We start from the raw sequence: 15938 nt of genomic DNA on the forward strand, positions 1-15938 counted from the left end.
ATATGTTTTCACGATGTTCATGTGTCCGAAAAAATCCCTAATATTTTCGAATTTCGTCATTATATATTATCAAGAAAAATGCAGGCGCATGAACACGTGTTCTGATATATTAGGAATTTACTAAAATTTACTAGGAAATGGCCTGCAATCTAATTTTTAGCCCGATTACCAATAATTTTAAGATTTTCTTAATAAAATAGCAATAGGCACTCATTTTTCTTCTTGTATGTTTATATTAATTTAACACTTCCTTAGGTATTACTAATATTATAATAATTGAGTTAATATCTCCATGTTTATAATACTAAAGAGCGCCCAAGGCACGATATCTGAGTGTTGTGAATAATTTAACACTCGCGATCATATTATTCATAGATAATAATACTCAACAAATTTCCACAGAAAATACAAGAGAGCATAAATTAAATTGTTTTCTTATCTCTTATTGTGACAGAACGCTAAAACTGAACTGAGTCACAGTTAGAAACGTGAAAGGTAAAAAGTATGAGGAAAACAGAAAGCCTACGTGACAGCCTACAAAAACAACCTAACTGTAAAAACCAGCACTATTCCACGTAGTTTACACGTGGAACCGTTATACTTTCATCAAGTGCTGGTTAGCAGTTCTAATAACTACGGAGGATATGTTGTACCTTAGACCTCAAACAACTGAAAAACATTTTATGGGACTGAAATTGAATATATGACCATTAGCATGAGAAAGATATATGTAAGCATTCAATTGCGTATGTTATTGCAAAATTATGTGGCTATATGTACAGTTTTAATTAGGATTGTATTTGTGATGGTACAATATAAAATGATTTATTAACTTCAAATTACGCATTCATATTCAACACATAAACTATACATTCTTACTAAATACACTTAAAATACATTCCCTTGAAAACAGAAGAAAAATAAATGACCTAACTTTTTTTATTTAAGATTAGACTGTTGTGAACTCCTGCAATTCATAGATTTCAGAGTAATTACTCGAGCAACTAGGCAAAATATATTATTCTGCAACAATAACTTTAGTACCAAATATCACATACATGCACCTATTTCTCGCTTTCACACACTTGGAAACAAATTCACCTCAATTATCGACATATTTAATATAAGTTTGGCTGTGTTCAAGAGATACCTGAATGACATTTTTATGTAGCATATTTAAAGAGCGATTGCGTATATTTGTTGTTTTCGTGTAGATATGTTGTGAACTTAAAAAAAATGTTGATGTTTTAAAAATAAAAACCTTCCGTTGTCACTGTATTATGCAGTAAATTATGTAAAATATTTATAATGTAAAAGCCCATCAGGGCGTTTAAATTAATAAATAAATATACACAATTCAGCAATGTCCTTGCGAAACGTTAATGAGAAATATGTATTTGTTATGCTTACATCTAGTAATTGTTTTTAGCGAAAAAGAGACAACAAGTTTTTAGTTCAAATTGGAATAAAAGACAACTAGATCAATAACCTCCTTTCCCTCTCACGATCCTGTCCCCATAGACTATTGTTACTCTTTTTTATTCACTAACTAGCTATACCCCGCCACGCGTTGTTGGGACTCAGTCTGTCTGTGCAGACAGAGAAACAATATCTCGTGTGGCTTTTGCGTCCAACAGATGACGCTTTTTAAAATAAACATGATTTTTACCTGTCACATGTCACCTGTCAAACGTCATTATTGGTTAAATTATATTATTTATATTTATACGTTAAAACACTACTAAACTACATATTTGACAAAAAAAAATTTCAACATACACAAAATAACACTAACAGACCAGTTAGACAAGCGTACAAAGAAAACATAAAAACTCCGACAGTAAATTCAAGCTTTGGACAAAGACTCTACCAATACCATGCTATAAAAGCTTTCAACAGTGTGAAACTTGAAATTAAAATTGAGGAAAGTAAAAATAAATTCACACACAAAATTACAAAATGGATTAAAGAACAAAAAAGACAATATTACCAAAATTTCATAGCATAAAATAAAAATAAAACCTACACGTAACACACAAAACCAATATAAACACACATCACTCACAAACACACAAGATTATATTTTAAATGTATTATTTTCTCTTTAAATGTATTATGTAGATTATATTTTCATATTATAAAATGAAGGCCTCAGCACGGGCAAGCCACCCAGTGAGGCCAACATTACCGGAAAACTTTGAAATGTAAAAAATATTGTACCGAATAAAAAAAATAAAAAAATATATATATACATATTTTATTAACTTTTTTATGCTACACAGGAGGCCCTGATGAAAAATATTTCCATCTGGGCCTATGTCATATTTGGGGATGCCGTGTGGAGGGTCTTTTCAAGGTGTTTATATTGAAACACTTTTGAAGAATTATCCGAACAATCCAATTCCTACGTGAATTGCCCTTTTCCTTGTTTTCTTCCATTTCCTAAAGGTCCTACCTTCGAAAAAATAAAGTATGAAATTATTTTTTTAAAAAAAGAAGCCCACAGCCAGTGTCTTTTGTTTTGATGTTTGAATATCGTCATCATCGAATAGATTTGCATATTTTCGCTCCTAGTAGGTAATAATTAATACCATAAATCTCATGAAAAGTTTGTAAAAGAGTACAAATTATCAGCCCCAATTGAATATACAATAAATATGTATAGTGTGTGCTCAAAACAGTTCGTGTTGTGGAACGGTGCTTAGATGTATATCTATAGATTATATGCTCACGGAACCTTCAAGAAAACATCAGAACTTCCCAAAGAAAAAAACATAATTCACAAGGTAATGGCCTCCTTTTACCCACTCCCTTCCACCACGGTGCAAGGCAATGGGTCGAGAGAGTCATGCTGGAGAGGTCAAATGGTCTCCCTCAACCAGTCCTTCCCGATCCGGTCCGCCACGCAGTAAGTGAGAAGACGCATCCGCTGGCAAAACCTAGAAGAACCCCACCCCGTGAACCCGGGCACCCTTGCTAAATCACCAAACCTAGTGAACCTCTTGGGGTGATCTATAGCAGAGGTCTTGGTTATCCAATACAGCCCATACCTACTCCCAATACTTTATAAACTTTTGTTTAACCTAACCTAACCTAACAAGGTTGATACATGCTTTATTGCAAACAATACACCGGTGTGAAAATTGTCTTCGTGTCAATTCTGGATACTAATATTTTCATACATTTGCGTTCAATGCATAATGCTACAGTTGTCTGGATACTAATATTTTCATCCATTTGCGTTCAATGCATAATGCTACAGTTGTCTGGATACTAATATTTTCATCCATTTGCGTTCAATGCATAATGCTACAGTTGTCTGGATACTAATATTTTCATCCATTTGCGTTCAATGCATAATGCTACAGTTGTCTGGATACTAATATTTTCATCCATTTGCGTTCAATGCATAATGCTACAGTTGTCTGGATACTAATATTTTCATCCATTTGCGTTCAATGCATAATGCTACAGTTGTCTGGATACTAATATTTTCATCCATTTGCGTTCAATGCATAATGCTACAGTTGTCTGGATACTAATATTTTCATCCATTTGCGTTCAATGCATAATGCTACAGTTGTCTGGATACTAATATTTTCATCCATTTGCGTTCAATGCATAATGCTACAGTTGTCTGGATACTAATATGTTCATCCATAGGCTGCGTCCTACTCACATCCCCACTCACGAAGCGCATCGCCCACTCAGGCTATTCAGACACGTGTCCGCAACTCTACACGTGGTGTTTGCTGGTGTGGATGGCGTAGTGGTGGTGGTGCTGACCTCGCTGCGCCAACGGCTGCGGCTATTGCCTTCGTTTGGATTGCAAAACCATCCGAAGTTACTAAAGTCAACTGATGATAAAGACCATTATTCGGTTTGTAAAACTTCCGCTCATAGCGCTGTCGTCATCCTCTTGATAAAACATGGCAATAACTAGAACTTGGTACATTGGTAAATTTAATTTGTTCTACCTGAAAAACAACATTTTCGCCCGTGCAAATAGTATCTATTAGTCGGCGCGTATGACGGGAATAGCGAAAAACTGCCCCCGCATACCCAATTTCTACCGATTTATAACAAGTTTCTCGTTAATTCTTTTGTTTTTAAGTTCCAAAAAAATATATGTTATTTTTGAAGATAATATCCATACATTTGTTATGCCGAAACGTTAATTATATGAAATTCCATCGATAGAAAAAAATCGCAAAGTAAGCTCCAAAAATTATTAAACACGTTTTTTTCTGTTATTTAACGTTATATTCAAGAAAAAATTCTGTGTATCTTTTTTGCTCTATTTCAAACGAGTCGTGTTTTATTGAATATTTTCACCATTTTCGCTTAATTATTATCGTTTTTTTAACATTAGCGCGCTCCCTCTTACATTTGTATTTTCATATCTCCCTTTCAAACTTTTTCATCTTTGAACGCTTACTGGCTCGTTCAGGCTAATTTGTTCGGTTTTGGGAATAAACAGCTGTTATCCGTAGATTCATTCTTTTCGCTTTTGGGAAGCGTTCATATGGTCTCATAGAAATCGTTGTCTCCTTTACTGTCATAGTCAGATTTAATACGAACTAAATTGTGTAAGAAAGAGAAGATACAACGCTTTGTATTCAAATCAAAAAGTCAACCACAAAATAATTAAAATGTATAGGTACTTCTATGAAACGGAAAATGAAGAATATATGGTGAATGAAGAATATATGACTACCATAATACGGACATGTGTCTAGTGTGGTAGTCGAAAAGCATGTAAAAAACCTGTATCCAAATATATTTTTATGAATAAAGAAAAAAAAAAAAAATATATGACGATAATATAAGTGGTAGTAGAAGTTGGGAACGCCCGAAGAAGACATGGCACGATCAAGTGAATCAGATACTTAAGTGGGGCCATGTCAAGAGTCAGAATAATAGAAGAGTATGTACGAGACGATGTATGAATGTGAATGAGGCAAGGAGTGTGTGCCAATACTTTGATTGGCGGTCCGTCCTCTCTGCCTAACCCTGCGGGGAAACACCTTGATGGTTACTTAATTATTTCATAAAATAAAATTAAGTCGTGTGAATTTAAAAACGTTTATTTGATAATTTGACAAATATTTATCAAATGCCAAATGTTGTTTCATAGAATTATTTAAAAAATTCGGTAGTGCTTTATGGAAAATTTCTGAACGAAAACTTAAATCGCAGTATTCTCTTTTTCTAATATTGTTTAAATCCTATTTCTCACCAGACAAATAACGTTTATAAGACCGTGTCGGCTGGGAGATATATCTCTCAAAAAACTCTACGGTTGTTTATCGTCTGTGAAGAAAATCTACCAAAATTGCCCAAGACGTTACAATGGCAATAAACCGGATTTAACTATACCAGCATTGAACGACGTGTATACTATAAACAAAATTTCCAGGTTTGTATTTATCATGAAGTTTTTTTTTCTTGCAACAGCAATAGTAGGTTTGAATTTTTTTTTGATAATTTGAAGTTTCAACACTGCTTCGCGTTTATAACCAAAAATTCTATGTAATTTCCGGTGATCTGAGTTCACGGTACACTAGGAATTTAAACTTATTCCGCCGAACTCTTATGCTACATATACATTTGCGAGCTACGAATTATGTGAAAGGAACAAAGCAACTGCAAACGGCGCCAAGCTCTTCGTCCCTTTCCCAAAATTCGTGGTTCGGCTCGCAAAAGTATACGCAGCATAAGAATCCAAACATTACTAATTGAATTATATTATTGCACCAGCTCTCAAAGATCTTTTGTTAATTTTGCAATAGCGAGTTTAGCGAATTTGTTGATGGAAATGTTTTCCAGATTACGTCACTTCAAATTTTGCCCTAACAACTTATTGTGATTCACTGCGTCAAGTTCCTGGGAAAAGAGTGCAATGTTCTGTCTTATAAAACTTAATTTGGGAAAGAAAAATACTCTATAATATAATGCATACAATCATTTCAAATAAGAACCTATGTAGAATTGAAGATTTTTATCTAACTTCTGGTAAAACAATTGTATTTATTATTTAAATATTTAAAAGTATTATTGTAAAAAGGTCAAACATAACTAGGTACTGACGATTTAACTATTTGAGTTTTTCTCTAATGAGGTCGCACGGGAAAACCGATAGTACTTGACACAAGACCAAAATGAACCACAGAACCCTTTCTACTCTTTTGCAACAAGCGGCTTCACACAAAGGATTGTTAATTCATCCGCGTATTGTTATGAATATTGAACTATTTTCAATGCTGTGTTGCGTTCTCAGTATTCTTGGAACAAGACAATTCGATAATAATAATTATAGATTATAGAGTTGCGAAAGTAGCCGAACGTTGACCCGAGTCGGTCCGAGCGCGTGCGGGAGAGCCCGAGGTGAGGCTACCTCCCCCCCTTCCCTTCCTTTCATACTTTGCCACCCCCTCTCGTCCCACACTTCCCCCCTCGAGTCGACCCGTGGAACTAACCTGCCCCAACCTCGTGCCGCACAATCGTGTCGAATGACACAACATGTTGCCTACATAATAAACACGGATATTTAGCCGGGATCCCCACCACTTCTCCGGGGAGGCGGGAAGTTAGCGGGGACGCACAGCCGAGTTTCGCGAGCGGAACCAACAACTAATTTTCATCCACAGTTGTTCCGACGACTGCGAAGGCTAGACGTGCTGACGTGAAAACTGCACTGAAAACATATCTAAACATTTTCATACTTAATAATATTATCACAACATTATTTAAATTTTACTCGTGATCATCGAAAATCATCTGTTTTACGAGATAAGTCTGAAACAACAAGTTATGTGTTATATTCATCACTGAAACAAAAACAATTTTCCGCTTTTAAATAATACTTAATCGCGAGTTTAAAGTTTTATTTTAACTGTTTACACTATAATAAAAAACTTTTTGATATCTGTGAATTAATAAACGGCACAAAATGTGTGAAGACCGTGCTCTTCGAATGAGAAAAGGTAATTGTCTTTTTTAATTAAATATATAAATATTTTTAAAAGGTGTAAAATTTTGTTTATGAACAAAAATATAGTAAATGTGCAAAAAATAGGGACACGCTTGGTACCTACGCACTTTTAATAGAAAGAAAAAACTCTGTTTCAGTTAGATAATAATCAGAAATAAGTATTTTCATTTCCCGAAATGCATAATGGATTATAATAGTTATTTCGTTCAAATTAAAATCGATTTTTCACTTGGCAGCCATCTTTATTGATGTTAAAGTTTTAAGGTTATTTTTTTCTTCTCTTATTTAACCCAAAATCTTCTTAGTTATAAATATTCAAAGGTTCTTAATTTGGGTATAATTTAATTTATTTTTACAAACAATATTAAAAACTATATTAATATTGTTGTGGCTTATTATCGTGGCTACCCCACGAGAAACTGTAGAGATTTTAGACTTCAAAAACAAATTTGTCGGGAACCCAAAATAATCTCTATTTTAAAGGATTCAAGATGTTTAATGAATTACCGACAGATGTTAAAGCCTTGCTGCTTTTCGTGGGTTATGCCTAACTTCTATAAAGATTATGTTTAAGATGTATTGTAAAGTGTCCAATGTAATAGAAATAAGTTGTTAAAAGGTTTTACTAGATATTAAAATGCATTTTTTTATAACTAAATAAAAACATACAAAAAAACATGGCGTGAAGAAAAACGTCAAATTGAAATAGTTGGTAAAATGCATTATTTTCCATTTTCAGACTCTGAAATAATTATTTCTCATTGATAACTGAAAAATAGTGTTTTTCTGTATTAAAAGTGTTAGCTTTGTCCCTATTTTCTGGTTATGTGCCATTATGTGTTGAGCAAATTATGAAACTATTTTTCATTTCATGCTCTAAAGATTCTTTAGAACCTCGTGAAAATTAAATTGTATAACGTTTATGATTGATTTTTTGTTTTGTGACCTTTCATGTAGACGATACTTGATAATTCACGAAGAATTCATTGTATAATACCTACATCCTTAAGTAAATTAATTTCCGGAGCAGGTTTTTATAAAAAAATACACCGGGATATATTTTGTAGACCCTTAGAAGAACGAAAAAGGAATTGGTCGAAAAAAAAACAAATTACTTAAATCTGATTCAATTATTTATTTATATAAATACGCCTAAAAAGGCTTTTACATAAAAGTGATACATGATGCAGTGTACATAGGAGAATATCTGTATTATACAGGAGATACTGACAGTAAATATATGTAATCCATTGTAAAGTAGGTACAAAATACACAATTGCAAAATTGTGATTACAAGTTTAATGACAAAATATTAAGAAATATATTTTTTTTAAACTAAATATGAAGCAATATTAGTAAAACGTAAGAGTAACAAAGTAAAAAAGAAAATACAACAACACTACATATAAGACAAAACATTAAAACTAATTTACCAACGCTACTCTAATTTGTAGGATTCGACAAAGTGTTGGTATAGATTATGCTTAATTCTATAAATTGAGTCAATAAATAAATCAATAGCACCCCCATACTTGTTGCCCAGATCATGCATCCTATTGGTCAGTGAGTGTGTCAATTATAAATGGATACCCAATTACTGGTGATTTTTTCGCGCTATTTAGATGTATTTACCAGTTAATTGCGTATTTAAATTTAATACTACTCATTAGTTTTTATGCCTACCTACTTAACGTCTGGGTTATTATTATTTTATTATATTTTCTAAACGCTTTATTGGTTTTATAAGGTATGGTTGTTTGTATTCCCATCATATGTGATGGACGAGCGCGCTTTTTTATTTTTTTCTGTAATTTCTGCTGTGCTTGTTGTCAGCTGACCACAATTTGATTGAAAGCTGAAACAGACGGAAAAATAATCGGCGTTTAACGTGGACCGTTAAAAGAGTAAAAGATTTGAAAATGGAGATATCAAATGGTTCAAATGGTCACTTTTATGATCATCAGTTAAAAACACACCAACATCAACAGTTCTAAGATTATGATCAAATGACATCATTTTTTCACTTTATAAGTAAATATTATGAATTGTCAACCAAACTTAAAATATCTACCGATGATTAAAATTGAATTGAAGTTATGTTCAGCCCCTGGATTTTAGAATTAGATTTTAGAATTCACTTACGCGAAATCGCCGGACTAAATATCTTTGCAGAATTCGTGAACGAAAGAAGAAGAACACAAAATGGTAGAGTAAATTAATGATGCCATTTTACTAATTAAGTTTAAAAATCATTTAAATCACTTAAAGGGCGAATTGTTTTACAGAACTTGAACAATTCATCAAATTTCTTATTCAAGTTTTATGAAAGTGCTATCCAAGTTCTGTGAAACAACTGACACTTAATTGAATAATAAGGGTGGGTTGTTTTGGAGAATTTGAACAATTCATCAAATTTCAACGTTCATTTTCGGGTTCTGTGAAAGTCCTATTCAAGTTCTGTTATTATATCGTTATAGGCTAGTATATTGACAGTCTGAAATAAAACAGAACTTGAAAACATCTTTCGCAGAACTTGTAAATGAATGTTGAAATTTGATAAATTGTTCAAATTCTCCGAAACAACCCGTCATAACAGAATTTTAATAGAACTTCCACAGATTTTTAATATTAGCTTTTAACTGTGAAACCACTGGCTCTAAATAATTTACAAACGGAATAACTGTTCCTTTCCTTTCTATTTCCATAGAGGCAGCGTAATTTTATTTATTATTAATAATTTAATTAAATTCCGTACCTCGAAAGGAATGTGTTAATAGTATCACGCATTCACGTCCTGGTAAATTAATTATTAAAATGTCTTACGTGGTTAACGTATACAACATAGCTGATTATTTAAAACGGATGAATCCTCTGATTGCCAACACATGAAAGGTCTTAATAATAATTGAGTTACGTCTTCGCATTGTGTGATCTTCCGCCCTCCCTGTCTAGAGGTAAAGTCCAATCAAAACTTCCACACATAATTAACATATGTGCTATATTAAACCGAAGGAAAGAGTACAAAATACCGTTTAAAATTAAAATAGATTTCCATTAAATGCAAAACACTTTTGTTTTTCCCTGTTCACACTTTAAAGATAAACTAAAGTTTGTTACTCTCCAAAGATTTTTCTCTTGTTACAGAACGTTGCTCCCTTTACATTGGAATTTGTAACGTTGTTGAATGGACTGCTTTTATCATGTCTTATTTGTTAATGGTTAAAAAGGATATTTCAAAATTTTTTTGCGAAATTAAAGCAGTTGAGTAAAACTAGAATTTTGGGTCAAAATCTATCAAATTTCACGACAGCAGAGCTCACCGTTTGAGAGTTTTCACAGCCTCAAGCAGTCACATTATTTGATGAATTACATTTTCATTATCAAAACTCAGTGGAATGGTAATTTAAAATTATATCTCCCCGCTTTTTCTTTGTTGTTTTCACACGAAATTTTGTCGAAAACCATTTTAAGGTACATACGACAGATTATACCTCTTTTTCTATTCAGACTATTTGGCATGGATCGCTAGTCAACTGTTCATCAGCGCCCAATTATTTTCGCAGCATTTTGCAATTACTGCCTAATGAATAAAATGATAATGACTCTTCCATGATTGTGGAAAGTAAGGTCAATAAAATAGATTATTCTACTTTCATAAATATGTTTTTGTTCGCAATCTGTGTGTGGTAACTAGGCTTGTGGCCGGTGAAGGCCTCCACTGGCCTCCACAGGGTATTTACTTCCTTAAAGATAGAAAATAAAGCATTTTAGTAGCTATTAAAAAACTGATGATTTGACGTCTTTTCTTCACGCCGTGCTTCACATAATAATATTAAAATTATTTTTCATGCTACTTTTTTTTTATTAAACTCAAACTAAGAACCTATTTTAGGATCGTGGGTTCTTATTTTGAGTTAAATAAAAAAAGAGAAGAAAACTAACCCTAAAACTGTCACATCAATAACAATGTAAATTTAAATAATTATACTGTATTTTATAAAATAAATTAAAAAAATTAAAAATGCATCATTTTCCTTTTCCGGAAACTGAAATACTTTTCATTTAAATCTAAATACTACGAATTTTTTTTAACCCTTCAGTACTTTCAACACTTTTGTTCAGTTTGCAATGTTTTCTGTGTATTTCAAAAGCAAATACTGTTTTAGAAATTAGATAAAATTTTCTTTCCGACGTATGCATTTAAAATAAACATTACTATTTCTAAATAATTAAATTTAATATCAAACGTCAAAAATGTTGTTAAAAACGTCAACCACATTTTTATTTACAAAAATTGAGAGAATATAATATCGAAAACATATTCGTTTTGTTTGGGGAATTTGTAAGAAAACCATACCTTCACTTTTATCTCGTTCGTATTATAAAAAATAAGAAACAATTTTAAAAATTAAACCTATTGTTACGATGGCATCGCGAAATATGAATTATTCATTATGGCTATTTTTAGGATTTTATTAATTGACTCTAGTAAATGAGGCAAAACAAGAAAGAATTATTATTTCGTTGTCTAACGTCATAAAAATATTGTATTTCCGCATGATAGAAAAAAAGATAAAAATACTTTTATAAAATATGGACGCCCGGTCATATATGTCCTTAAAACGCTGGAGGGGTTAAGTCCTTATTTTCTGTATAAATTTACCCTAACTTGCTTAGTTAATGTTTTATATGTGAGATAAGAAATAGGAACTAGGTGATTCTTGCTTCACGTTGAATGAAGGGACATACTTTGTCTACGTTTAAGATACTTTTTAACATCACAATGTAAAAAGCAGGGCAGCATAAAACTAATGGTATATTTGACCTTGTTTTCCGAAACGAATGCACGAACGCACGGTTAGGTTATACAAGCTACCTAGTTGCAATTCTCACTAATCTCATGGAGTTCTCAAAGTAGGTACTCGTAGAAAAATTTGTTCTAATTTTACTCTTCATCCTTGAAATAGTTTCTCACAAAATAATCGTGTTGCCAAAAAATTACGAAATTCCACAGACGAGATACCGAGATGGCTTCAATCAAAATAATCCTGTATGGATTCCTATAACCATAATCCAGACATTTATATATTTTGTCACTCGTGACACGCATAGTAGTAAGTATCTTGTTCGAATAAGTTGATAGATTAGGTATCGTTATAATGTAGCAAAAAAAATTATATACCTATCAAAAATATTTTTTTAATAAAATCTCTTGTTTCCACGTGCCATTTTGAATATGAACTTGAGTAAATAAATAAAAATCCATCATTCCCGAAATTACATTGAAGATCATTTAGGCACTTACATGAAGTAATGACAGAAATTCTAATGTCATTCAATGACGAATTACATTTGTGAGGAATGCCAAATGCAAAAGTGTACAAAAATGGCGTCTGAGGAAAAAGTCCACAATAAGCCTTTCAGGCCCTCAATGAGAAATCATTTTTTGTTCGTCTTATTCCTGAATTCCTTTTGTAAACCTTATAAGTTCCTCCTATAAGCAGGGCCAGCCCTGAGCCAAACGGCGCCTAGCGCTGTATTACGTGTTAAGCTGCTGCCACACGCAAAGCTCACATCAAAAGTTAATGTACAGCGCATCATCTTTTCTACCGACACACGACGCTATCAAATATTTCTTCCTATGGTAGGAGAGGGGGTCAGTTGAATTCGAGAGCGGCCGAGGAACATAATTTCATCTGTCAAAGTGACAACTTTACTTACTGACAGCTTGAGCACGTTTTCGAAATGGATGATACTTGTCGCCTATTGCTGGATCTGTTGGACAGCTCATCCTCTGATGATGATGCCGCCAACTATATAATTATAAATGCTATTTATAAACTTTTTAGATTTTAAACAATCTGCGCGTAAATAGCGCATTTTCACATAACCTGACATAACCTCTCCGTCGAATCAGGAAATTCGCAGTTCGCACGCCGATCGACGAAAGCGACATATAATAAATTATTGTAAAATAAGCTCAAGTCGATTTCCAAAAATGTCGAAGGCAAAGGCGGCAAGGACCAACACCAGGGCAGGGAACGAGAAGAGAGCACAAGAGCTGACGAGAGCAAACCAGATTACCCAGGAAAACAATTGAAAACAATCGACAAACGAACAAACTAGAAGCTTCTCTATGTAGGTATCAGGCCGTCCAACTTTATCAAAAAACCGAATGATATTACCATATAAACATACTGAGTTAAAAATATTATTAATTTTGAAAGGGCGAAAATTTGTTTACTTTAAATTCAAATATTGATTATATTTATATTTTAAATATATGTTAAGTATGTTTGCCAAATAAAGTTTTTTTTTATGTTTCTAAATTTACTAGCACACATGACGATATGAGCTAACATAATAAATAAGAAATGCATTATTAGGCTGCTTATGTCATGGCTGTCAAAGGGAACACGGAACTTAGTCGGTAGCTCCGCAATTAAAATGACCCCCTCTCCTTTTTACGGCGGAGAGGGGGACGCATAACTTTTCAAATATCGCGTCGGGAGCGGTTACGTAAAATAAATTCGGTTAGCGAAGTTCAGAACCACACTTATAGCGCGTTATCTTTTTACGTGTGTCGGGTCTGTATGGGATTGTATGGCGAGCGCTATTGTGCTTTATATTATCTGTTGATGTGAGCTTTGCGTGTGGCAGCACCATTATGTAGGTATTATCAGCGCATTGGCTCTTTGGCATGTCGGCGTTCGGAGCCGGCCCTGCTTGTAAGCCATTCAATGAGAGATCATTTTTTGTTTGCTTTCTTCCTGTATTTCTTTTGTAAACCTATTTGTATTTTGCTATTAATGCCTAATTTAATTTTTTGTTTTTTTTTCTCAGGATGCAGTGCCAGATCTCTGCGTCTGTCTCAACTCCGCTTCAGGGCGAGAATGCTGCAGCGCTTCCAGCAGGCGGTTCCCGCCCTTCCGGACTCTGACTCCTCGAATGATTCGGACCAGCTGCCAGTCACCTCCCCCGCACCACCCCCAACGGTCGAGAGCCGAACTCTGGACCACATCACGAGGATTCCCTTCTCCGGAGACATCTGCGTGAAAGCGCAACCTAACTCACGCAGGGCTAGAAACGAGGGTCTGATCGATATCGCCTTGAGGACTGTCTCCCTGATGAAGCGAAACCAACAACTTCAAAGGAGATTGGCCATCCTAAAAGCGGAGACGCAAGAGTTCATCAAGTCGGTGATGAACAATCCAGAAAATAAAGTCAACTTGTCTACCACCACCACAGCTACAGTAACTGAATGCAGTCCTTCCAACAGCGAAACATTGTCTTCCAGCAGCGAACAGAGTATGGAAACTGATGATTCCACAAAAGACAGTCAATAAATAATGACACTATTACATCATTCGATGCTTGTGTTAAACATCCAGTAACGAAACAGAGCTCATTGTGCAGGCCGTTGCATTTATGCAAAACCTTCCTACATAAATGCTTGACACAACTGACAGCCAAGATGGCCACCGGTCTTGATCAACAATTGAATTCAAGTGGCATAATTTTGAAAAATCTTTATAGCCCTCAATGGATGCTAGCACACCTGGGCGTGAAACATGCAAATGACCCATAATTCCATCGCTTGTTGCATTTATCGTTTTCAATAATCATACATTTTTATTGATAAGTTATACCGTCATTATTACGGTTTAGTATCATCAAACTACGATCTCGTTTTTTTAAAGTTTAACAGTTGAATTTAGTCATCGTTATAGCCTTTCAGCTTCTAAAGCCATTATAGTATAGTGATAACAAAATGCTTTTTATAGTGAATTTAATGCTGTTTTAGCCAACTAGACTTAGAGGTAGGAATAGCTGGTAAAATGTGATTTACGATTTAATAGGATGAATGTTCTGATAATAACTTAATAAGCAATTGATTGTATCAAAGATTGAAAGTTCGATAGATAATTTTTTACTAATTATACATGTGTAAAACACAAATTAATTTTCATTATTTATTTTTGTATTAATATAAGCAATTTGATGTTATCGCGTACTTCGTAATAGTAATAATTTATTGATAACTCGTGGGAATACTTAGGCCCGCTTGTTCAGTGCTCGAACTAGGAAATCACACTTCCTTGCTTCAGTTTACTAAGGACGGGTTGTTTCGGAGAATCTGAACAATTCATCAAATTTCAACGTTCATTTTCAAGTTCCGTGAAAGATTTTTTCAAGTTCTGTTTTTATTTCAGTTTTGTCAAGCAACTAGCCTACAATGACATAAAAACAGAACTTGAATAAGTCTTTCACAGAACCCGAAAATGAACGTTGAAATTTGATGAATTGTTCAAATTCTCCGAAACAACCCGTCCTAACTGTTTAAAGTTAGTGTAAACCATTGGGACGAACGGGCCTAAACATGCACGTCATTTGTTAACGACAATCCTCTTAATCTATTCTCTTTATCATAATATTCTAAATATATGTGTGTAATTCTGTGCATTAATAATAAATTACAATTGTTTCGATGTTGTGTGAGCTACTCATACACTGAAGGATGTCGTCTATAATGCATACAGCATAGATAATGTATGTGCAATTCTTTCAAACATCGTATTAGGTCGTGTGCAAACATCGCGATCACTTCCATTTCGCTAGGTTTAATAACGATCATTTTACCATGTTAGCAATTTGGTGTTAATAATAAACTGATTGAAAATATCTCCTGACTTTTCTTTGGAGACCTACCTATGTACCTTTTAAACCTAATAGGTCTAACATTCTAAACCCGAATGATTATAATAACATTGATATTATTCGAATTTTAACAATAACAAAAAGTCACACAACGCTGCCACAAGGCAGCTTGTCAGCTGGTTCTATAATTTTTTCAACCAACTACCTACTCAGTATGAATGGAAACTCACTGAGGGAGTTAATGTAGTCATGTTGGAGACATCGCTATAATAGACCAATAAATTGA

The 15938-nt window shown here is 33.7% G+C and overlaps 1 protein-coding gene across 1 annotated transcript; it reads left to right on the forward strand.

Moving 5' to 3' along the window:
• The first annotated feature begins 6655 nt into the window (after positions 1-6655).
• Cipc (Clock interacting protein circadian) lies at positions 6656-15644 on the forward strand. Its single transcript, XM_089640015.1, has 2 exons — positions 6656-6986; positions 13838-15644. Exons 1-2 carry the CDS (start codon positions 6953-6955, stop codon positions 14338-14340), a joined length of 537 nt encoding a protein of 178 aa, XP_089496141.1. The 5' UTR covers positions 6656-6952; the 3' UTR covers positions 14341-15644.
• Positions 15645-15938: the final 294 nt, after the last annotated feature.

This window comes from Hesperophylax consimilis, chromosome 15 (assembly GCF_061612785.1).
Source record: "Hesperophylax consimilis isolate HC1 chromosome 15, BYU_Hcon_1.0, whole genome shotgun sequence".
Taxonomy (NCBI): domain Eukaryota; kingdom Metazoa; phylum Arthropoda; class Insecta; order Trichoptera; family Limnephilidae; genus Hesperophylax; species Hesperophylax consimilis.

Bases quoted from the DNA above. Each gene is read 5' to 3' on its own strand.
- Cipc (XM_089640015.1), top strand. From the start codon at position 6,953: ATGTGTGAAGACCGTGCTCTTCGAATGAGAAAAG. The intron at 6,987-13,837 runs GTAATTGTCTTT...TTTTTTTCTCAG, and splicing joins TGCTCTTCGAATGAGAAAAG to GATGCAGTGCCAGATCTCTG.